The sequence below is a fragment of the Bufo gargarizans genome, chromosome 6 (assembly GCF_014858855.1).
Source record: "Bufo gargarizans isolate SCDJY-AF-19 chromosome 6, ASM1485885v1, whole genome shotgun sequence".
Classification (NCBI taxonomy): domain Eukaryota; kingdom Metazoa; phylum Chordata; class Amphibia; order Anura; family Bufonidae; genus Bufo; species Bufo gargarizans.
Genome location: NC_058085.1, coordinates 49,073,086 through 49,096,422, shown reverse-complemented (window position 1 = coordinate 49,096,422; position 23,337 = coordinate 49,073,086). Strand labels below are relative to the sequence as shown.

General features: G+C 45.1%; 1 protein-coding gene across 2 annotated transcripts in view; it reads left to right on the top strand.

Annotated features, from left to right (window-relative positions):
* The window catches only part of SLC39A11 (solute carrier family 39 member 11), a 310,670-nt gene that overhangs the window by 24,976 nt on the left and 262,357 nt on the right, over positions 1–23,337 (top strand). For both annotated transcript variants that reach the window (XM_044297525.1, XM_044297524.1), the window contains exons 2-3: positions 3,344–3,460; positions 21,721–21,759. In XM_044297525.1, the coding sequence (XP_044153460.1) occupies positions 3,353–3,460; positions 21,721–21,759 (147 nt within the window). In that variant the 5' untranslated portion in view covers positions 3,344–3,352. The remainder of the gene's footprint in view (positions 1–3,343; positions 3,461–21,720; positions 21,760–23,337) is intronic.

The following is a 23,337-nucleotide window of genomic DNA, read 5'->3' as shown; positions in this document are numbered from 1 at the left end:
CCTGCAGATAGGAGGTGGAGGTGGAAAATCCTGTTGGATAACTTTTCTTTTGCCAGAGATGGACAGGGTCAAATGACCTACACAGTGACTGCAAGCTGTATAAGTAATAACACATCCGTTCTTAAAGGGGTCCTAGCAGAAAAACAGCAGTCCACAAGCTCCAGGCAGCGTGTGCAGCCTGTGACCCTCCAGCTTTAGGACTAGAGGCAAGGGCATGATGGGAGTTATAGTTTCACAATAGCTGGGGGGGGGGGGGGGATATCCATATGGTTGCAAAGCCCTGATATAGCAGATACGTAATGCAATAATAGGAGTTATCAGGTGACAGAAATTAGGCTTCAGCTATGTCAATGAGCAGAGAGTCCGGCGTGTTGTGCAGGAGTCCAGCCCCACATAGGATGATAGTTTTCATGCCAATCACTCTGAATAGATGCGAGAGCAAAATTCAGAATTTACTTGTGGCGCTAGTTCATTTTCATACCTGCCGCTTGTTCTTTTTGCCACCAAATTTCTAAAATCCTTGCGATTACTTGATGTGTGTGTCTTATACCTTCATATGTTTGGGGTAAGGCTACTTTTACACTGGCGTTTTTGCTGGAAAACGCTTCCGTTACTGATATTACAACCATCAGCATCCATTATGAACGGCTCCAGGTTGTATTATCTTCAACATACCCAAGACGGATCCGTCATGAACTCCATTAAAAGTCAATGGGGGACCGAACCGTTTTCTATTGTGTCAGATTCTGTCAGCGAAAACGGTTCTGTCCCTATTGACTTCCATTGGGGGTCATGCCGGATCAGTCTTGCTCCGCATCCCAAGACGGAAAACAAACTACAACATGTTGCGGTTTGCTGTCCGATATGGGAACGCAACGCAAAACTTCAGTTCAGTTTTGTCCCCATTGTCAATGAATGGGGACAAAACGGAAGCGTTTTTTTCCGGCATTGAGACCCTATGGCGGATCTCAATACCGGAAAATTAAAATGCTAGTGTGAAAGTAGCCCAAGCTTTATGCCCCCCCCCCAGTCTATTTTTAAAGGAGCACTCCCTACTTGCTAGAAGGGTCCCCTGACGATAAGCCGATCACAAACGATCCCCCTTTGATCAGCTCTGCAGTAAGTGTTCAGTTTCTCTGCAGCGCCTCCACAGGGGGAATTAAGCATTACACAGCGCTCATTTATTACAATGGGTTTTCTATGTAATACAGGACAGGTCCTCCAGAGCTTTGTAACATCTCCCCGCTCTGCTGGCCAGGGGGTGTGAGGCTTCAGAACAGCAGACCCCCCTCTATTAATTCAGACTTATGAAACTAGATTTTCAAAACCCCATTTTAGATGGCTGTAATGTGTCAGCATTTAAAGGGGTTATCCAAGAGTCAGGCAGACCTCCCAGTTTGGACTACCCACAGTGGAGATCATTCTTAACTGGTCCCCACCACGGGGGGCTCGGTGTCTGAATCTCCCTGGCTGGAGCTTCCTTGCTGCACAGAGATCAACATCTATCGATTGGGGCACGTGACTGCTGCAGCCAATAATAGGCTCTCCTTGCGTCACGTCATAGGTGTTAGGGAAGCAGGTCACCGCTGTGGCCTGTGATTGGCTGCAGTGGTCCTGTGTCCCCCAGAGACTTGCCCTGGAGTAACAGACACCTAACCCACCATTGGGGGCCAGGTAAGTATGACCTCCACAGCGGGTCAGCTACTGTCTGACTCTTGTATAACCCTTTAAAGGGGCTTTCCAAGACTTCAGTACTGATGACCTATCCTCAGGATAGGTCATCAGTATCTGATCGGTGAGGGTCTGATACCCTGGACCTCCACCGATCAGCTGTTTGAGAAAGGAGCAGCGCCTAGGCTAAGCTGAGAGATGGCCATAGCGCTACTGCGAGCACCTGTCTCAAACAGCTGATCGGAGGGGGTCTCCAGTGTCGGACCCCCGTTGATCAGATACTGATGACCTATCCAGAGGACAGGTCATCAGTGTTAAAGTCCTGGAAAACCTCTTTAAGGGCAGGGGCTCACATTGCATTTACAGTGAGAATTTTTGCAGCAGATTTTTGTGCAGAAAAAACACAGAAAATGCAGTAGCAGCAAAGTGGATGAGATTTGAACAGATCTCACCCACGTGTTGCAGACATAATTGACATGCGGTGTCAATTTAAGGTGCAGATTTTTGCCCCTGATTTCTCCCTTTTGCATTGCAGCTCTTGCAGCATTTCATTGGTTGCAGATTTTGCTTCTGTGGATCTGTACCCTTAGGGCACTTATTAGTATTAACAGCACCTAATGGTCGTACATGCCACCTGTACAGCTCGAGTTCATACCAGGTATATCTGCACCTAAATGAGCAGCCTGAGCAATCCTCCAGGACAGTTTTCTCTAATTCTCGTTGCACAGTTTTTTGTTTTTTTTGCAATGCCGTAAACTCTGGAAGTCCCCGCTCTGCCCCCTCGTTATATCTTATTAATCTAGCCCCATATATCTCGGAGCCTGTGTTTAAAAATAAGTGAAAGTTTTCCGTCCAGCTAAGTACTGGTGTCAGGAATATGTCTGAAATTTCTTCCGAATGTCACGGAAATTCCAGTTCTCCTTATGCTGTGCAGACCCCTATGGAGACTCTGTAATAAACAAGCAGGGGCTGATGCGGGCGGTCGGGGAGGCTCCTTGCTGTGTCAGAAGCAGCGGACACCTCGGCTGGAGATGGTTTGTCATAGAGACAACGGTATAAGCTGAGGGGACGTGTTCCTCTGGGTGACATGATGACAATGTGACATAAGGGACCTGCTCCTGGGGCACCTTATGGTCTCCTATGAGGGATGACAGTCCTAATCCTTGTCGGATCTTCTAGCTGTATGGTTTCTATATAAAAGGCATTTTTATTTGGCCTCATGCACACAACCGTTTTTCGGGTCCGCATCCGAGCCGCAGTTTTTGCGGCTCGGGTGTGGACCCATTCACTTCAATGGGGCCGCAAAAGATGCGGACAGCACTCCGCATCCGTTGCTCCGTATTGAGGCTCTGCAAAAAAAAAATATAGCATGTCCTATCCTTGTCCGTTTTGCGGACAAGAATAGGCATTTCTACAATGGTTCGCCTGTTCCGCAAATTTCAGAAAGCACACGGACGGCTTCTGTTTTTTGCAGACCGCAAAAAAACGGAATGGTCGTATGTATGAGGCCTTAGTCATATAGTCATAGATCATATCGGCCATTGCTGCTCTTCAAGTGGTTTCAGTCAGATTTCCCAGTCCCCTGAATGGCGTATCTCCCTCTGTCTGTATGTGGTGAGCATTGGCCATATTTCATGTAATGTTAATTCTTGTATGTTCATTTTTTTCAAAGGGCCTGACAATGATTGAAGGATACAGTCCGGTAATACAGGCCCTTTTAGGGACCTTGTTCACATGGGGCCTAACCGCAGCTGGATCTGCCTTGGTTTTTGTCTTCGCTACTGGACAGGTAAGTGATAGGTAGTGGTTTTAATGTCATTGTATGTTTTCCACCCCACATTGGTTCAGATTTACTAATCCTATAGATCAGGGATCAGCAACCTCCGTCATTCCAGGTATTCTGAAACTACAACTCTCATTTCTATAGGAGTTAGAAGAACAGCTGAGCATGTTTGCATGCTGGGAATTGTAGTTTCACAGCAGCTCGCGTGCTTAAAGGGAACCTGTCACCGGGATTTTGTATATAGGGCTGAGGACATGGGTTGCTAGATGGCGGCTACACATCCACAATACCCAGTCCCCATAGCTCTGTGTGCTTTTATTGTGTAAAAAAACCCGATGTGATACATATGCTAATTAACCTGAGATGAGGCCTGTCCCTGACTCCTCTCAGGTTAATTTGCATATCTATCAAATAGTTTTTTTTTCCACAATAAAAGCACACAATTTGATAGATATGCAAATTAACCTGAGAGGAGTCAGGGACAGGACTCATCTCAGGTTAATTAGCATATGTATCACATCGGGTTTTTTTACACAATAAAAGCACACAGAGCTATGGGGACTGGGCATTGCGGATGTGCTAGCGGCCATCTAGTAACCCATGTCCTCAGTTCTATACACAAAATCCAGGTGACAGGTTCCCTTTAAGGTTGCTGATCCCTCATATAGATGTTAAAACCTAGACAGGTGGTCTAGACCTGCACCGAATTTATGACAACGGCTCAAGCTCAATACCTCCTATTCTTTGGTTTAGTTAAAGATCAAATTTTACACTAAAACTGTGGTGGAAAAATGTGCATCTTAGGCCATGCTCCGTTTTAAGGTAGGCCACACTCACTTTCGGCTAGGTGCAGTAGATACTTTCTATAAAGCTAGATGTGCCAAATCACTCCACATTTTGGAGCAATTTAGACCAAAATCTAGGTGCAATCACAATAATAAGTGTAGGCCACTCCTTTTAAGGCCTAATGTACACGGCCGTGTTCCGCGGCTGAGAGCGGTCCGTGGTTTGCCGGGCTGGATTCCTGTTCAGAGCAGGAGCGCACAGCGTCATTGGTTGCTATGACACGGTGCGCTTTATGCCGCCGCACTACAGTAATACACTCGTATTTAGGGTCCATTCGCACATCATAAGTGTTTTGTGGTCCGCAAAACACGGCTACCGGCCCGTGTGCGTGGCCCTATGATATGGTACTTTCACATGGCCGGCCCTATGATAGAAATGCCTATTCTTGACCGTGATTGCAGTCAAGAATAGGGCATGCTCTATCTTTTTTGCGGAATGGAACTACGGATGTGGACAACATACGGTGTGCTGTCCGCATCTTTTGCGGCCCTATCAAAATGAATGGGTTCACACCTGTTCCGCAAAATTACAGGACGGATGCGGACCCAGACGTGTGAAGGGACCCAAAGTCAGATTAGTCTGAGACCAGGTGTTCTGAAGATGCCCCAGATTTATCACAGTGGCTCCCACTTTATGATGAATGTGGTGCATTTGATAGATATATTAGCCACTTTTTTGCCATCTTTACATCGACTGTTGTTGACTTGTGCATTTTTGGTGCATTCTAAGTCGGTTTATTGCGAGATATATTTTCTGCTAGGCCTGCACAATATATCGCCAAAGCAATCGCAATAAATCGCCATATCGCAATCGCCAATTTGCAGACCTAAAAATGCTGCAATTGTATTTCCATATTTATAAGACAAATTCCCCCCCCCCCCCCCCAAAAAAAAAATGGGTGGGAAATGGCAGTGCATCCTATAAAGCGATGGTTGACTTTTTACGTGGCTGACATGGATGTATTGCCGGCCGCTATGTTGCACAGCGCGGCCGGCGATACATCAGTTACAGTATGGGGAGGGAGGAGGGGCTGGAGGCAAGTCGTTATTTTAATGAACAAATGTTCTTCTATTTATTCTATTCTGTTTATCTGTTCTGTGCAGTGCTATTAAGAAAATGGCAAGTTTTGTATTTTGTACTTTTGCAGTAATGCAAATATGATGCACTTTTTCTTTGTTTAGCCGCATTTAGCCTCCTTGAGAAATCGATGTTTTATTCAGCCGCTGCCCCCTGCTTCAAGTCAGGTTTGAAGTCAAGGGGGCAGCGGCCTAGGCGTCTCCAATCCTGCTCTCCCCGCCTCCCGCCGCCTTTATTGACACGCCGGATCTCAGTGCCGGGACCGCGCTCCCAGCCCGCATGCGCAGTAAAGGGCTGCTGTAGCGCGATCCCGGCTCCGGCTCGTACACTGCGCATGCGCCCAGCATCTTCTGCAACTGCGCTAGTATGTAAGGCTGGCGGGCGCATGCGCAGTAGAGAAACCGAAGCCGGCTGAGTGTACGAGCCGGAGCCGGGATTGCGCTACTGCAGCTCTTTACTGCGCATGTGGGCTGGGAGCGCGGTCCCGGCACTGAAATCCGGCGTGTCAATAAAGGCGGCGGGAGGCGGGGAGAATAGGATTGGGGACGCCTAGGCCGCTGCCCCCTTGACTTCAAACCTGACTTGAAGCAGGGGGCAGTGGCTGAATAAAACATCGATTTCTCAAGGAGGCTAGATGCGGCTAAACGAAGAAAAAGTGCATTAGGACACTACTATGCAGCACTATGAGGTACTATTAACAGCTTAGTAAGCAATTTTTTAGTGACGGTTTCCCTTTAAAATATCGCATCGCATATCGTTATCGCAATTTTTAAGGCCCTAATCGCAATCGCACAAAATTCCCATATCGTGCAGCCCTATTTTCTGCTGAGGTGAAAAAAATCTGTAAAAACCCTAATAAATATGTTTTTTTTGGCACAAATTGATCCAGCATTCTGATGCCCCTATGTATTTTTTTGCCCCTTTTCTCCCTATTAAGAATTTTTATTACTTGTTGGAAATTCTCATAATGTGGAGCTGAGTTATCTTTTATTATTATATTTTTTTTTGCTATAAGCAGTTTTGTTTCTATTTAAAGTATATTTTGTGCTTTCTTTATGATTTTCATGCTGGGTATTTTATGCTTTCATTGACTCTTGAACTGGAATCCGAGTCAGAGTGCATCAATAACCCGATTATCCCCACTCAATTCTCTGCTAATTTGCTGCTACCAGCTTTTTACTTCAATTGCCAGCCCTCATTTCCGACGACGTAATCGCATTGATTGGCTACCTGCAGTCTCCAGAATGAAATGAGTATTATTATCTTCTATTTATAAAGTAGCGATTCATGCGCCCTGCACAGCCGAGATGTGAATCCTGCATGCCTGAACATTTTTCCGCGCATCTATAAATACTTTTGTAATTTTGACTGGTGGCGTGCCCAAGACGGGCGTCTCTTTTCTACTCTGCTGCTTTCTATGTCACAAGTCTCTTCTGTGCAGTTGTTCACTATCAGCAGCGTCTTTTATATAAAGGGGCACACTGGAATCGATCTCGGCGGTATAAATGCTTCAGGTTAGTGGGCGCTAGATTAAAAAGCAGGGCAGTAAAACTGCATAAATCGAGTAAAAAAATCTGCCTCTGTAAGGCCATGTTCCAATTCAGCTTATATTTTGCAGATTTTCAGTAAAAAAAAAAAGGGGTTTAGTAGCAATATCCGTGGCAATACCCCACGTAAATCCACATATTGATACATACAGATTTAGGGTACATTCACCTGTGTCCTTTGCACTGAATGACAGGGGCAGACGGGCTCACATTTACACTGCCTGGTCCTGTCAAAGTGGAGGGGTTGCGGCAGTTGCAGAGAGAGCAGAGCTTCTAGGTGTAAAGGCAACGCCCCCATTGCTCCTAGAGGCTCATTTGCATATATGAAAACATCATTTTTCTCAGCAATGCCGGCACATATGAACATGAGATTAACACAGATGCCTTCAGCTGCCATAGGTACAAAACTGCTTACAGATGCCCTTTAATTTGACAACTCTCCATAAACTTTAATGAGTGCATTGGCATGGGTTTGTGGCTTCACAACACAACTATATAAATACAAATCTTCCTAGATGAAAAATACATGCACTTTAAAATCGACTTCTTTTTCATTTTTTTATTTTATTTTAAGTAATTTTTTTCCACATTGCATTGCAGTTTTTTTTTTTTTGCTGTAAACAAGTGCCAGATCATTGGGCTTTCTAGATTATTTCCAGACTAAAAGAATTTCACACTACATCCGCATTGTGTTTTCATTCAAATGTTTTCATTTTTTTTTTATTACCATATTTTATGCTTTATAAGACGCACCTCAGGTTTTAGAGGAGGAAAATAAGAAAAATATATTTTTCATCTACCCCATATCACATTCTCATATCAGACCCCCAAATCAGGAACTCATTTCAGACCCCCATATCAAATCCTCAGATCAAACCCCCATTACAGGACATTACATCAGACCCCCACAACAGGACATTGCATCAGACCCCCACACCAGGACATTGCATCAGACCCCTGTCACGGACGGTGTACAGGAAACAAGGCAAAGCAACATGCATAAATGACTGAGTGGATCCAAAGCTAAGGAACCAAGGGGAGACCCCTGCAGACCTGGCACTTTCCCTGGCTGCTCAGCCTATGCAAAGATCCGAATGGTGGAAGTTTGCATATCCACGTACCTTGACTATATAACCCCTGAGCACCCTACAATAGTGAGGGGACACGACCACCGGCTCCCTACACAAGATACGGAGGGAGTCGGGGTCACCTGGGATCCAGCAAACAGAAAATAACAGATAAATGTTCAACACTTAGCTTTTGTAGCAGACAGGAGAACAAGATCAGCATGCACACACACTCCAGGAAGAAGTATAAGCCGCCCAGAAAAGCATTCTGGGGAGGAATTTAAAGGGAAGCAATTAGTCCAACACATGACAGCTGAGAGAGGCTAACGAGATGAGGAACTGAATACCACAACAAAGAAAGTCAAGGAGGAGGTTCTGAAAGGCCTCTGTCAGAGCTTCTCAGCTGTCTGGTTGTGACAGTACCCCTCCTTCTACGAGTGGACTCCGGACACTCAGAACCCACCTTCTCAGGATGGGACCTATGGAAAGCCCTGATGAGACGAGAGGCCTTAATGTCCGTCACTGGGACCCACATCCTCTCCTCAGGACCATACCCCTCCCAATGAACAAGGTACTGAAGAGAACCGCGGACAAGACGAGAATCCACAATCCTAGAGACCTGAAATTCAAGATTCCCATCAACCATAATCAGAGGAGGAGGCAAAGGCGAGGGTACAATGGGTTGAACATAAGGTTTCAATAAGGACTTATCAAAAACATTATGGATCTTCCAAGTCTGAGGAAGATCAAGACGGTATGCAACAGGATTGATGACAGACAGGATTTTGTAAGGCCCAATAAACCTAGGACCCAACTTCCAGGAGGGAACCTTCAATTTGATATTCTTGGTAGACAACCACACCAGATCACCAACATTCAGGTCCGGACCAAGCACACGTCTCTTATCTGCCACACGCTTATATCTCTCACTCATGCTTTTTAGATTATCCTGAATCTTTTGCCAAATAGATGACAAAGACGAGGAGAATCTGTCCTCATCAGGTAAACCAGAAGACCCCTCTCTCGAGAAAGTCCCAAACTGCGGATGATACCCATATGCACCAAAAAATGGTGACTTATCAGAGGACTCCTGACGACGGTTATTTAAAGCAAACTCAGCAAGGGACAAAAAAGAACACCAATCCTCTTGATTCTCCGCCACAAAACAGCGCAGATATGTCTCCAGATTCTGATTGACGCGCTCTGTCTGGCCATTCGACTGCGGGTGGAAAGCAGAAGAGAATGACAACCGAACCCCCAAGCGAGAACAGAAAGCCTTCCAGAATCTGGAAACAAACTGCGTGCCCCTATCAGAGACTATGTCTGAAGGAATACCGTGCAATTTGACAATGTGATCAATAAATGCCTGCGCCAGCGTCTTAGCATTGGGCAAACCAGGAAAAGGGATGAAATGCACCATTTTGCTAAAACGGTCCACCACCACCAGAATCACAGTCTTCCCCGAGGAACGAGGCAGGTCCGTTATGAAGTCCATGGACAGATGTGTCCAAGGACGGGAAGGAATGGGTAAGGGAAGGAGAGGACCTGATGGCCGTGAATGAAGGACTTTGGCACGAGCGCAAGTCTCGCAGGCTGCCACAAAACCCTCAACCGACTTACGAAGCGCAGGCCACCAGAATCTCCGAGCGATAAGATCCAGTGTGGCTCTTACCCCCGGGTGCCCAGCAAGGACCGTATCGTGGTGTTCTTTAAAATTCTTGTGTCTTAAAGCGAGAGGCACAAACAACCTCCCAGGAGGACAAAGATCAGGAGCCTCTGACTGGGCTGCCTGCACCTCTGCCTCCAATTCAGGAAAAAGAGCAGAGACCACCACACCTTCAGCCAAAATGGGACCCGGGTCTTCAAAATTCCCGCCTCCCGGAAAACAACGTGACAGGGCATCTGCCTTCACATTCTTAACTCCAGGGCGGAACGTGACAACAAAATTAAACCTAGAAAAGAACAAAGACCATCTGGCCTGTCTCGGGTTCAGACGCTTGGCTGACTCCAAGTAGGCCAGATTTTTATGGTCAGTAAATACGGTAATAGGGTGTCTGGCTCCCTCTAGCCAATGGCGCCATTCCTCAAAAGCCAACTTGATGGCCAACAATTCCCTATCTCCCACATCGTAATTTCTCTCTGCGGAGGAGAGTTTTCTTGAGAAAAAGGCACACTGTCGCCAATTGGCAGGAGAGGAACCCTGAGACAAGACCGCCCCCACACCCACCTCAGAAGCATCAACCTCAACTATGAAGGGTAAAGAAACATCAGGTTGCACCAAGATGGGAGCGGAAGCAAAACTCTCCTTGATATCAAAAAAAGCCTTACGCGCCTCTAATGACCAAGAAGAAAAATCTACCCCCTTTCTGGTCATATCAGTGAGTGGTTTAACAATAGAAGAATAATTCAAAATGAACTTCCTTTATATCAGCCCCCATATCAGCCCTCCATGTCAGACCCCCTTATTAGATCCCCAACAGACCTCAGTTAAGACCTTAACATAAAAAAAAAAAAAACTTCTCGTACCTCTCCTGCTCCATGGCTCCTCTCTGGGTTCGGTGGTCTTTGCAGAAGTTGCGCTCCCCTGTCTTCTCCAGCCCGCGCTGCACAGTCACCTGACTGTGTGCAGTGTCAGGTCATAGTGCGCGCACTACGTCCTGACGTTGTACGTGGTCAGGACAGTGCAGCACAGTCTCAGAAAAGAAGACCAGGGAGGGTGAGTACAGGAAGCACTCGCAGTTCTTCCTAATGCATTCTAGCGAGCGCTTCCATAATGGAAGCGCTCACTAGTATTTGCTTTATAAGACGCATGGTTGCCCCCCCCACTTTGAGGGGAAAAAGTGCGTCTTATGATGTAAAAAATACGGTATATATAAACTGCAACTAGTAAAAAAAAAAACATTAAAAAATGAAAGCAAGCAATACAAAACCAGCTGTGTACAATTTAGAGACGGTGAAATAAATCTGGAGATTCCCTCAGCTTCTGTGTAAAAGCTGAAGGATCACAGTACGTGGCATACTTAGCATTTTTTCCTTGCTGTTTCGTTCCTTGCTTCTGCCCCAGTTAATCCCTAGAACACCAATCTAAAATTATACTTTCTTCCCCGGTATTGACCTTGTACCCGACCTCGTCGGAGGTTGTTGTTGTTTATGTCATCGCCGGCTTTCTTCGCACACTGGATCTTCTCTGCGTTTCTGTCTATTCAGGCTTCTCATTCATTTTGCCTGGGGGTCAGAATGACTCTCATGTTGCAGTCGACACTGCAGATAGGGGTGAGCGGAGGCATCCAGCGTTCCCATAGAAATCTGTTAGCGTTACTCACTTATTATTCCCTGCCACTCGCTGCTCATTTCTGATGGCCTATATCAGGGATAAAAACTCACTGAAAAAAGTGGCCTAAACGGATGAAAATGCTCCTATATCAGGGATGCCTAACCTGTGGCCCTCCAGCTGTTGCAAAATTACAACTCCCGGCATGCCTGGGCAGCCTATTGGTATTATGGCATGCTGGGAGTTTTAGTTTTGCAACAGCCGAAAGGGCCACAGGTTGAGCATCCCTGGTCTATATGAAGGGCGTTCTGAGCCGAAATATTGCAGTGTGTGGCTGTGCGAATACTGAAAGCTACGAACTCTGCATCCTATTGGCTGTAATTAGATTTATTAGATGCATTATATATGCTGCAATTCTACTTTGCAGTCACTGCATTATACAGAATATTGAAAGCCTCTGGATGGCTTTGTTTTTTTTTTGTTTTTTTTGCTGAAATGCTTAATTTTTTTCTGGCTACAAATGATTTTTATATTTGGGTTTTATTAAAAAATGTGTGCTGAGACCCCCTACAATAAAATCTTTTGATGTGTCTCTATGACATATCAAAAGTTTTATAAAAACTCAGTGAACCTTTATCGAAAGGGACGTCGGCTTTTATGAGCATTTTGAGAGAGAGGGACTATAGACTGAGCCGTCAGAAAGCTTATCTGATGGATTTCACAGTGAACTGGACTGAGCAGTCTGCAATGTATACATACAGGCTGCAGAAGACAAATGGTTGGACATTTTTAATAAAAATCATTTTAAATGGCTTCTCTTTGGGATACACATTGGATAACGTGTATTACCTCTTTCTACGGCGGAATGGACAAAAAAATATATTTCAGACAATTTTTGCAATTATGTTATTGCCACTATTTTGGGTACATATAACTTTGATTTTATGCAATTTTTTTGGGGGGGGATACCAGGCGATGTTCACCATGCAGGATAAATATTGTGATAATTTTATAGTTCAGGTTGTATTTTTTTTGTTTTTTTTGCTTATACTTTTTCCTAATAAACCATTTCTAATGGGGAAAAGTGTTTTTATTGTGTTTTATTTTAAATATTGTTAAACATTATTTTCCATAGCATCATCACGACGGCATACAAGGAGATTGACCCCTGACCTCTGTAGGGGGCAGGAACAGAGAGAGGTTTAAATTCCCCCTGCCCACCACCAACACCAGTGTTTTCCTGTCCCCTACAGAGGACAGGGCAGAGAAAGGTCTCCCTGTATGCAGGGAGATGAAGCTACCATACGGTGTATTACCTTTTCAGGATACTCCCCTGCCCTCCCGCGGTCCTGGTACTAACACTGGGCAGGGGACGGATCGGGAGGACTCGGTCCGGTCCTATCTGGAGCCTGCTCCCGGGGCGACGTCTCCCGCCTTGCCTCTGGTAGGCCTAGCCGGGTTTGTGCGCCCGACACTTCGTCGGACGGAAGTGACGCGGGCAGGATGCGGTGTTCCGACCGGCTAATAAGCCGAGCACAGGGGTTTAATGGAGTTGTGCACCCAGCCGAACGTTGGAGCTGTTACCGGTACCCAGCAGCAGTGCCCAGCCCCAGAATGTCCCGAACAGAGCACTCACCAAAGGAGTCATACCCGCTAGTACCAGTAACCGTGAGTTCCCCTTGTGGGGAAAAAGTTCCTAAAATTATGGTCAGGGAGTCTCTTTGATCCCCCTCTCCTCTTGCTGGGGATTATATGGGCAGTATTTCTTTAGCGCCTATAATGCCCCCCCCCCCCCCCCCAAGCTCAATTCCTCATGGATACCCTTTTTCTTTTAGGTCTCCAAGGAGGCACAAAAGAAAATCAAGAGGTCCCTTAAGTGTATTTCTTGTAATGCCCGGCTTCCTGATAATTACTCCAAGAAGTTATGTAAAGCCTGCATTTCCAATATTGTCCGTGATAAAGCTCCTTCTCTGAAAGACGAACTTAGAACAATGATCCAAGAAGAGATACGGTCATCTTTATCTCATTTATCTTCTAATCCTCCCCACCCCAAAAAGAAGATGCTCAGATCCCCTCATCCTCCGATTCTGAGGCTGCATTAGACGACGTTCCGTCGGTCAAGTCGCAGGAGGAGGGGGAGTGCGACTCGGACGCAGGATCTTCTGACAGTAACAGTAGGTTTTATTTTTCCATGGAGGACATGTCGTATCTCCTAAAAGCTGTTAGGTCAACTATGGGGTTGGAAGAGGTACAGAGAAGCCATTCTATCCAGGAGGAAATGTTTGGGGGCTTACGGGTAAAGAAAACCCTTGTGTTCCCTATTAACGAGAATATTAGGGACATGATTTTGGAGGAGTGGTCTGACCCTGAAAAACGCTTAGGAGTCTCCTCCGCCTTCAAGAATCGATTATTATTCGATCCTGAGGAGTCCAAAATTTTTAATGAGATCCCTAAGATCGATGTCCCAAGTGGCAAAGGTGAATAAGAAAACATCCCTTCCCTTTGAGGATGCTTCCCAGTTAAGAGATTCCATGGACAGGAAAGCCGATAGCCTCTTAAGGAAGTCATGGGAGGCCGCAATGTTTAACATCAAGTCTGGCAACCTCCGTGGCCAGATCCATGTTCCTCTGGCTTAGTGAATTAGAGGACCATATTAAAAATAAAACCCCTAGGGAGGAGATCCTAAATTTCCTACCCCTCCTCAAATCAGCCACCGCTTTCCTGGCTGATGCCTCGGCTGAGTCAGTCCTTTTCTCAGCTAGGGATGGTGCCCTCTCCATAGCTGCCAGAAGAGCGCTCTGGATGAAATGCTGGTCAGGGGATAAAACATCTAAAATGAAACTCTGCTCCATACCATTCTCGGGAGAATATGTGTTCGTGCCCGTATTAGATAAAATCTTAGAAAAAGCCTCCGATAAAAAGAAGTTTTTTTTCTGAAGATCGGCCCTATAAACGCCGTTATCCCTTTCGTTCTTCCTCAAATCAGGACAGACCTTACAGGGGGAAAGGGAAGACCGGGCGCTGGAGCTACCCCAAAGGGGGTAAAGGAAGAGGTTTCCCTACCTCCCACTCTAAACCCAACGAAAAACAATGACTCCGCAGTGGGGGGAAGGCTCTCAAACTTCCTGACATCCTGGGAATTGATTTCCCAGAATGCTTGGACAAGAGAGATCATACGCTCAGGATACAGGATAGAGCTGTCTTCAAAACCCCCAAACAGATTTTCAATAATGTGCTTCCAGACGAATCTATGGCAGGAAGTTCAAGACCTTCTAAAAAAGAACGTAAATACTCAAGTTCCCATACTACATCAAGGAAAGGGATTCTACTCGAACCTTTTTCTACATCAAGGAAAGCGGTCCTCACGCTAGTTCCGTACCCAGACGACTTCCTTCTAATCAGCGTCAGATGAGTCTAGACTTGGACACCCTTCTGTCAACACTTGACAGGCTGGGATGGATAGTAAACAGAAACAAGTCTGTCCTTTTACCTTCCACAAGGATACGCTTTTTAGGAATGATTTCAGGACAAGATTTCAGCTCTGCAACGGAAAATCAGAACATTCCAGAGGAAGACAACATGCTCAATAAGAGAAGCAATGAGCCTGTTGGGTCTACTAACCTCATGCATTCCAGTAGTACCCTGTAGTCAGAATCACTTCAGTCCCTTACAAAACTGGATCCTGGGGGTCTGGGACAAACGACAATCCTCGCTAGACCGCAAGGTGACTATCCTAACGACAGTAAAGAAGTCCCTAGATTTGTGGAAGTTCTCCTCAAACCTGTCCAAGGGGATACCGTGGCAGAAGATTCCCTACATTCAAGTCGTCACAGATGCAAGTCTTTCAGGCTGGGGCGCGAAGGTAGGAGATAATCTGTTTCAGGGGACCTGGCCCCAATCAATCAAGTCACAATCATCAAATTACAGGGAACTGAGGGCGGTCTGGGAGACCCTAAAGTGACGGAGAGGATTCTTCAGGGTCACCCTGTGAAGATCCTCTCAGACAACACGACATCCATCGCTTATCTCTCACATCAGGGTGGGACACGGTCAGCGGCTCTTCAGTCTCTATCATCCCAAATCTTCACCTGGGCAGAGCAAAATGGTGAGCTCCATCTCAGCAGTTCATCTCAAGGGTGTATTTAACCAAGAAGCAGACTTCCTCAGTCGCCACAGGCTAGACCAGACCGAATGGTCCCTGAACAAAGACGTGTTCCAGATGGTGGTGGACAGATGGGGAAATCCCAAAGTGGATATCTTCGCCTCAAGGGCAAACTCTAAGGCAGAAGTATTTTGTTCCCTAAACCCCAGGGACAACCCATGGGCCTTGGATGCATTCGCCGCAAGATGGCATTGGAGACTCTGTTATGCCTTCCCCCCACTACCATTGATTCCAAAGGTAATCCAAAAGTTACATCAGGACAGAGCCACACTAATCTTAATAGCCCCGTTCTGGCCAAAAAGAGGCTGGTTTTCTTCTCTCAAGCAACTCTCCATCCAGGAACCTTGGCCTCTTCCCATCAGGAAGGACCTTCTGCATCAGGGTCCAGTCCTATACCCCAATCCACAGTTCCTGAAACTGTTTGCCTGGATCCTGAGACCCAGCTCTTGAAGAGACAGGGATTGTCGGACAAGGTAATAAATACACTAAAAGCCTCTAGGAAGAAGGTGACCTCAGCAATCTATTTAAAGATATGGAAGAAGTTCTGTTCCTGGTTGGGGGATGCGGCTCCAAATTTAAAAAAACCTAACATCCAGAAAATTCAGGACTTTTTACAGCAGGGATTAGATTTAGGATTGAGACCTTCCACCCTCAAAGTCCAAGTATCTGCTCTTGGCTGTTTTTTTTATTTTCAAGATATCTCAGGCCACCGCTGGATTAGAAGATTTATGAGAGCAGCCTCTAGACTTCGTCCAACTATTAAGTCACGAATTCCCTCCTGGGACCTCAACATCGTACTCTCAGGACTGATGCTACCTCCATTTGAGCCTATAAAGGACTGCTCAATTAAACATTTATCACTAAAAACATCCTTCCTGATTGTGATAACATCCGCCCGTAGACTGGGGGAAATACAAGCGCTATCCCTCAGAGAACCCTATCTACGTATCTTGGACGACAGGATAATTCTCAGATTGGATCCAGGTTTCCTCCCCAAGGTTGTGTCCTACTTCCATCGCAGCCAAGAGATCATCTTACCTTCTTTCTGTCAAAATCCTTCAAATAACAAAGAGTTAAGCTTCCACTCCTTAGATGTTAGACGCTCCGTATTAAATTACATCGAAACTACCAAAGATTTCAGGAAGAGCGACAATCTCTTAGTCCTGTTCGCGGGAAAAAACAAAGGCCAGAAAGCTTCCAGACCCTCTCTGGCCAGATGGATCAAAAACGCTATATCTCTTTGTATGCCGTTGTATGTATATCTCCTTGTATGCCGTCGTGATGATGCTATGGAAAAACTGGAATTAGTACTTACCGGTAATTCAGTTTCCATGAGATTATCACGACGGCACGTTATTCCCTCCCATTTTTCTTTTTGTTCTGGATGCCCCCGGAAGGTATGAAGTAATATCTTCCTTCACTAATCTTTTTCTTACTCGCCACCTTCTTGTTTACTCTGTATGATTTTGGAAACACTGGTGTTGGTGGTGGGCAGGGGGAATTTAAACCTTTCTCTGTTCCTGCCCCCTACAGAGGTCAGGGGTCAATCTCCTTGTATGCCGTTGTGATGATCTCATGGAAACTGATCTACCTGTAAGTACTAATTCCGTTTTTTTTTTAAACTTTTTTTTAAAGGAGTGAGCCAGTTTATATTACTATCTGCACATGTAGTATAATAATAATCATTATTAAACTATTTGCACAAGTGTCTAATAGTTAAATAAGAATAATTCATATTTACGCACAGGTCCCTTGACCTGCATGCCAGCATAGCCGCTGATAGAGGATCCCGTCCATCAGTGGCTTCCATTCACTTATACTGGAGATGGACAGGGGAACTAGCACATGCGCAGTCCCCAGTATGAATTGAGGCAGCTGATTCTTAAAGGGGTTTTCCAGTTTCAGGAGAAAACTGGACAGTTCTTATGATCAGCCTGCAATAAAGATCTTACCTGGCAGATTCCGCACCAACACTCCTGGCCATGCTTCATCTACCCAGCTGTAGCGGTAACATCATATAGACAAGACAATGGCTTCTGCGGAGGTCAGTGATTGGCTGCAGTCATCATGGATTGTCTGTGTGGCATCACTGCTGCAGCCAGGTAAAGAGAGCCCGGCTGGAAGAACCAGAGTGGTGGTGCGGAATCTGTCAAGTAAGTACAGTATCATTATCTTCATCACAGGCTGATCCCAAGGGTTGTCTGGCTTTCTTCTGAAACTGGACAACCCATTTAAGGAAGAGACTCTGCTGCTGTACAGATACTTATTTTCAGGCAATGCTCTATGGGAATAATGTATGCAAATTAGCTTATGTCAGGCAAACCAGAGACTTCAGAAGGAAGAGCGACCCATCTTATATCCCCCGTTTTGAGGGGTTCTTGTAGCTCTTCAGTACAGAGATGATTATCGGTTGACTCGAGGAGAGGCCCTAAGGCCACCATGCACATTCGATTATTGTTGGCCAGAGATGATCAAATTGATCCTAAAATTCCAAAAAATCGAATTTTCAAAAAAGTTCTGATTCTAATGATCTTGAATTTTGTGTGATTTTATTCAGGAGAATTGGGAGAGAGACTTTATCAGGCAGTAGTGCCACTTGTGTTTGGGTTGAATTTATTCTGACTCGAATCTAATCTGAATCCAACTTTAAGAAAATCACTCGTCTATATTGATTTCAGAAGGCGGACAACTAACTATCTGTGTATGGGCGCCACCCTACTCTCCTCCCACAGATTGTCTGTGGACAGAAGGATCGGGCAAGTTGAATTTCAACGCCTAATCTTTGTGTTCTGGCAGCCGCCAGAGAAGTCTGACAGCGGCTGTATCATCTCTCCCTCTTGAGAACATATGCATGCTCAACTGAACCAAGCGGGTAGTTAAAGGGGTTGTCTCACTTCAGTAAGTTGCATTTATCATGTAGAGAAAGTTAATACAAGCCACTTACTAATGTATTGTTATTATCCATGTTGCTTCCTTTGCTGGCTGGATTCATTTTTCCATCACATTATACACTGCTTGTTTCCATGGTTACAGACCAACCTGCAATCCATTAGTGGTGGTCGTGCTTGCACACTATAGGTAAAAGCGTCAGCCTCTCTGGTGGCCAGGACCATGGGAGCTCACATAGGCTAGTGATTTTTCCTATATTGTGCAAGCATGACCACCACTGATGGATTGCAGGGTGGTCTGTAACCATGGAAACAAGCAGTGTATAATGTGATAGAAAAATGAATCCAGCCAGCGAAGGAAGCAATATGGATAATAACAATATATTAGGAAGTACCTTGTATTAACTTTCTCTACATGATAAATGCCACTTACTGAAGTGAGACCACCCCTTTAAGAGGAAAAGGTGTCGGCCAAATGAGCATTTGGACAGCTATTGTAGGGGTATGGGCATCTTTTGATGCAACTTGTACTGGTTCTTATTGTAGAGAACCATTAGGTGAACCCTTTTCCAGAACTGCTTGCTTTGCTCGAAAGGGACTTCTCGGTCCATGAGGGTTTCTATATCTCAGTCACTTGCTCATTTTTTCTGCAGTTACTTAACGGAGACACACACTCGTTACTTGCTGCGATTTTTGCTTGCTACTTTCCTGTAAAGGATTAAGAGGAGCGATCTGACACGGCTAATAAGCTGTGGTCAGACATTGTGACCAGCCGCGCTCTGCCTGCTGTACGGTGTCGTAGTTTACGATTTCTTGTCAGTCTTACATCCCCCGGCAGAATTAATAAATTCCACTGCCTCCAAGAGACTCATGGGGGGGGGGTTTCACTCGGAGGTTGACTCGTCCACAAGACGTACAGAGAAGATGCCTCTTGTCTCCTGAGATCTGAAGTCCGCATTGTTCTGATAGAAGTTGACAAGGCCAAGCAGAGAGTGACTGACAGAACAATAATCCAGTCGACGTCGGTGACTAATTTTCTTTCTTACTCTCCGGCTTATGAACTATAGTATGACGGGCCGTTTCATTAACCCCCATGAGGCTAATGCTTTAAGAAGCTGATATCTCCGCTTCGTACATTTCAGATTTCATGCTGCAAAATAGAGAAAGTTGAGTACGTTTGCAATGGGTCCAGAATTTATTTTATTTATTTATTTTTGTACAATTTTATCTGGTTGTTTTTGGACTATTGACTAGTCTAGTGGCTTAGTTGTCCCAAGGGTCAATGTAAAATTGGGTGGTTAGCATATGATGACTTCAGTGCTTCTGTTGTTACCATGTGGATTTTTGCTGGTAGCGAGGTAATTTTTTTTTGCTGGTAGCGACGTAATTATATATTTTTTCTGTGTGAACACTTGTAAATTTTACCGCAATTCATCTGCAATGATGTAGTGCCTCATCCTAAGGGTCGTTTTAGAGAGGCCTGATTCAGGGTTTTAACAAGCAGCAATTTGGCAATAAGGCAATCGACGCTCATTTAAGCAACTTTTATACGGGTCAATCAAAACTGTATGGGGGATGAATGATCGTTACTACGATTCTTTTCCCCCCTTACACTTTATATTATGTTGGCAGCACATCCCTGACTACACTGAGACCATTATGCTGACCGTTATGCTTACATAAAAGAGTGTTTCCTCAGGTGCCATCTGATCGATGGGATGTTTAGGCACGCAACGTGGCTACTGCCCTCGTCAAAGACATTGCTCCAATCATGGTGGCCAATATCTGCACAATTTTGCTGGTAATACTCGTAGGCATTGTTCTCAAAATCTCGTGGCCCTTTACCACCTCGTCTTGATAGGGTTTTTTCCCCAAGTGATCTATGCAAACCCTTGGAGCTAGTTCACACTGCGTTTTTGGGCTCTGATGTTGATGAGTTTCCGCCTTAGAATCGGCTCCAAAAAAACGCCTCAAAGCATCCTCCCATTCCTTTCATTCCTTTTTTTTTTTTCTTCCAACTTGGGGCGTAATCCGCTCTGAGTCTCCCATTGAAATGAATGGGAAGCATAAAAAAAAAAAAACTCTGTAAATGTCCATGCAATTTTTGTGCATTTTCTGTTCGTTTTTTGGCATGGATCTGCTCTAAAAACTAGAAGCTGAAAATGCAGTTTTACGGATGTAGCAGGGTGTATATATTGAGGTGAACACCCATTGGATGAAAAAAAGCATCAAAATTGCATTGAAAACCTCATGAAAAATGCACAAAAAAGCACTGAAAAAAAGTGTGGATTCGACACTGAATTTTGTAGGCAGATCTTAAAAATTTGTCTTGTGAACATAAGTGCAGAGTTTATTGGCGCAGATTTTGGTGCATTTCCTCCCATTTCAACAGGAAGCAACACTTTCCATGTGGAAAAAAGAAGCAGCATGCTCTATCTTTGGGTGGAACCTGCATTGAATCTCCCTTTGAAATGAGTGGGAAGCTTAAAAAAAACAAAAACAAATGCTCACTATATGCCTGCACGTTTTTTGCGCGGTTCTGAAACATGAAAAGCCATGAGCAAATGCAGTTTTGCATTGAAGTAAACACCAACTGGTTACAAAGAGCTGTGTAAAGAAAATGCATCAAAAACGGCAGTAAAAAAACACACAGAAAAAAAATGTTTTGCCTGAGCATACCCTTAGAGGAATAAAGCCTGAGCCTGCACTACTGTACAAGACTGACGATCTGCTTCTATGACTTTCTGCTAAAAAAAAAAACACAAAGCTTATAGGAAACTCACCTATCCTCTGCTATCAATGTTTCGACAGTGTCCGGATCCCTGCTGCACTCCACTTCCTGTTCCTGTCCTAGCAGGAAATGGCTGTCAAGACAGGAACAGGAAGTTGTTAAAATCTCAACAAAAGTGAAACATTTAGTCGTAGTAGAAAAGATTCGGTGGCACATTTAATAAGAGTGGCGTTTTAGACGCTAGTCTTAATAAAGCCCCATAGCTGGTGGTGGATTGCTGGAGTCATGAAGAGCTGCAGGCCTCTCCATAACTTTGGCGCATCCAGCGTCAGTTCTAAATGTAAGACCGCTTCTTTGCTGTCTTACATTTAGACCTTTTTCTACGCCTGAAAAAGGCGTAGAAAATGGTAAATTAGACAGGTCTGCTGGCCCGGCCACTTCCCCTCCCGCAATTTTAGTCCTATCGTGAGCGGGGCGAAGTTGCAGATAGCGACGCACCTGTGCCTGAAATTCACCTAATTTAGGCATATTTCGGTATTGTAAATGACCCCCTTGGTGCGGTAGGGTATAGAAGGTCTGGTGTCCACCTTATTACAGTAGGTCAAGTATAAAGTTTGTGATTATTTGATGGTGTTCGTAGTATCCACCTATTTATATTGTCCTTGTGTTTTCCACAGAGGCGTATCCTGGATGGAAGTTTGGGCTTTGCAGCTGGGGTAAGTCTGACCTCACATTCACTTATCATATTTTGCCTTTAAGGGTACTTTCACACTTGCGGCAGAAGATTCCGGCAGGCAATCCGGACGCAAACTGATGGCATTTGTCAGACTGATCTGGATGCTGATCCGTCTGACAAATGCATTGCAATATCGGATCTGTCTCTCTGGTGTCATTTGGAAAAACAGATCTGGTATTAATTTTTTTGCATTTTTAAAGGTCTGCACATGCGCAGACCGAAAAGCCGGATTCGTTTTGCCGGAACACTTAATGCCGGATCTGGCACTAATACATTTCAATGTAAATTAATGCCGGATCCGGCATTCCAGCAAGTGTTCAGTGTTTTTGGCCGGAGATAAAACTGAAGCATGCTGCAGTATTTTCTCCGTCCCAAAAAAAAAACGTAAAAGGGACTGAACTGAAGACATCCTGATGCATCTTGAATGGAATGCTCCCCATTCAGAATGCATTAGGATAAAAGTGATCAGTTTTTTCCGGTATTGAGCTCCTGTGACGGAACTCAATACCGGAAAACAAAACCGCTAGTGTGAAAGTACCCTTCTATTTTACCGTGGGAATACCATACAGGACATGCAGCAGCCATTGTTCTGTCATTTTCCATAATTTCCAGTGTCATTGAGCGCCTGCTACTAGGCAATAAGGAGGCATGTAACATCGCTGATGAAAATGCTATGAGGCATCCTTTCACTTAGATCTTGCAAATACGCATGATACGATTTTGTTTGCGAGTCCTTGTTAAACCAAACTGGGGAGCAATAAAAAGTTGAAAACCGATAAATGACCCAGGGTGAGCTATGGATGTCGGAATACTGTGACCCTGCATGGGAATATTTTCTTAATTTGGGTGCAGGGAGGGCACAATCATTGCCTTCCCTGGCTTTTGTAATCTAGAAGGTATCAAATGGCAATGCTCTATGCTTAGGAAATGCAGGGAGGGCAGATTGTGCACACTGCCTGATGCAAAATGATCAGTGGGGCGATCAGTCGTTATTAGGATAATGTATACCCCAGCACATCCCAAATTCCTGGATTCCTGGTCCCATCACAATATGCTGGCTGAAAGGCCTTTACTGGCATTTCCACTAGTCATACTAGGACCAGGAGGGGGAGAACAGTGCAGAGGATTGGTGAGGGTAAGTATGTTCCCTTCTTCCGAGATTTGGATACTGATGACCTATCCTCAGGATAGGTAATCAGTATCTGATCCGTGGGGATCCGACACCCGGGACCCCCACTGATCAGCTGTTTGCGAAGGTAGTGGCGCTTCTGTGAGCAGCGCTGCCTTCTTGCAGCTCGCCAAGCACAGTACCGTACATTGTGCAGCTGCTGTGCTTGGTATCGCGCCTTGGTATCAGCCTCCTTCATTTCAATGGGGGGGAAGGAATTGCAAGTCAAGTCATGTTCATTTTATGTCTTACACGTGTACCAGGATGAGTAAAAAAAACTCACCCTTTTTCATAAGTTTACAATTCACGCAATTTAAACAGAGATAGCTGCCCAATTTTCGTGGTGCTAAATTAGACTGCACACTTGTTTTCTGCGTTCCTATGTAATTT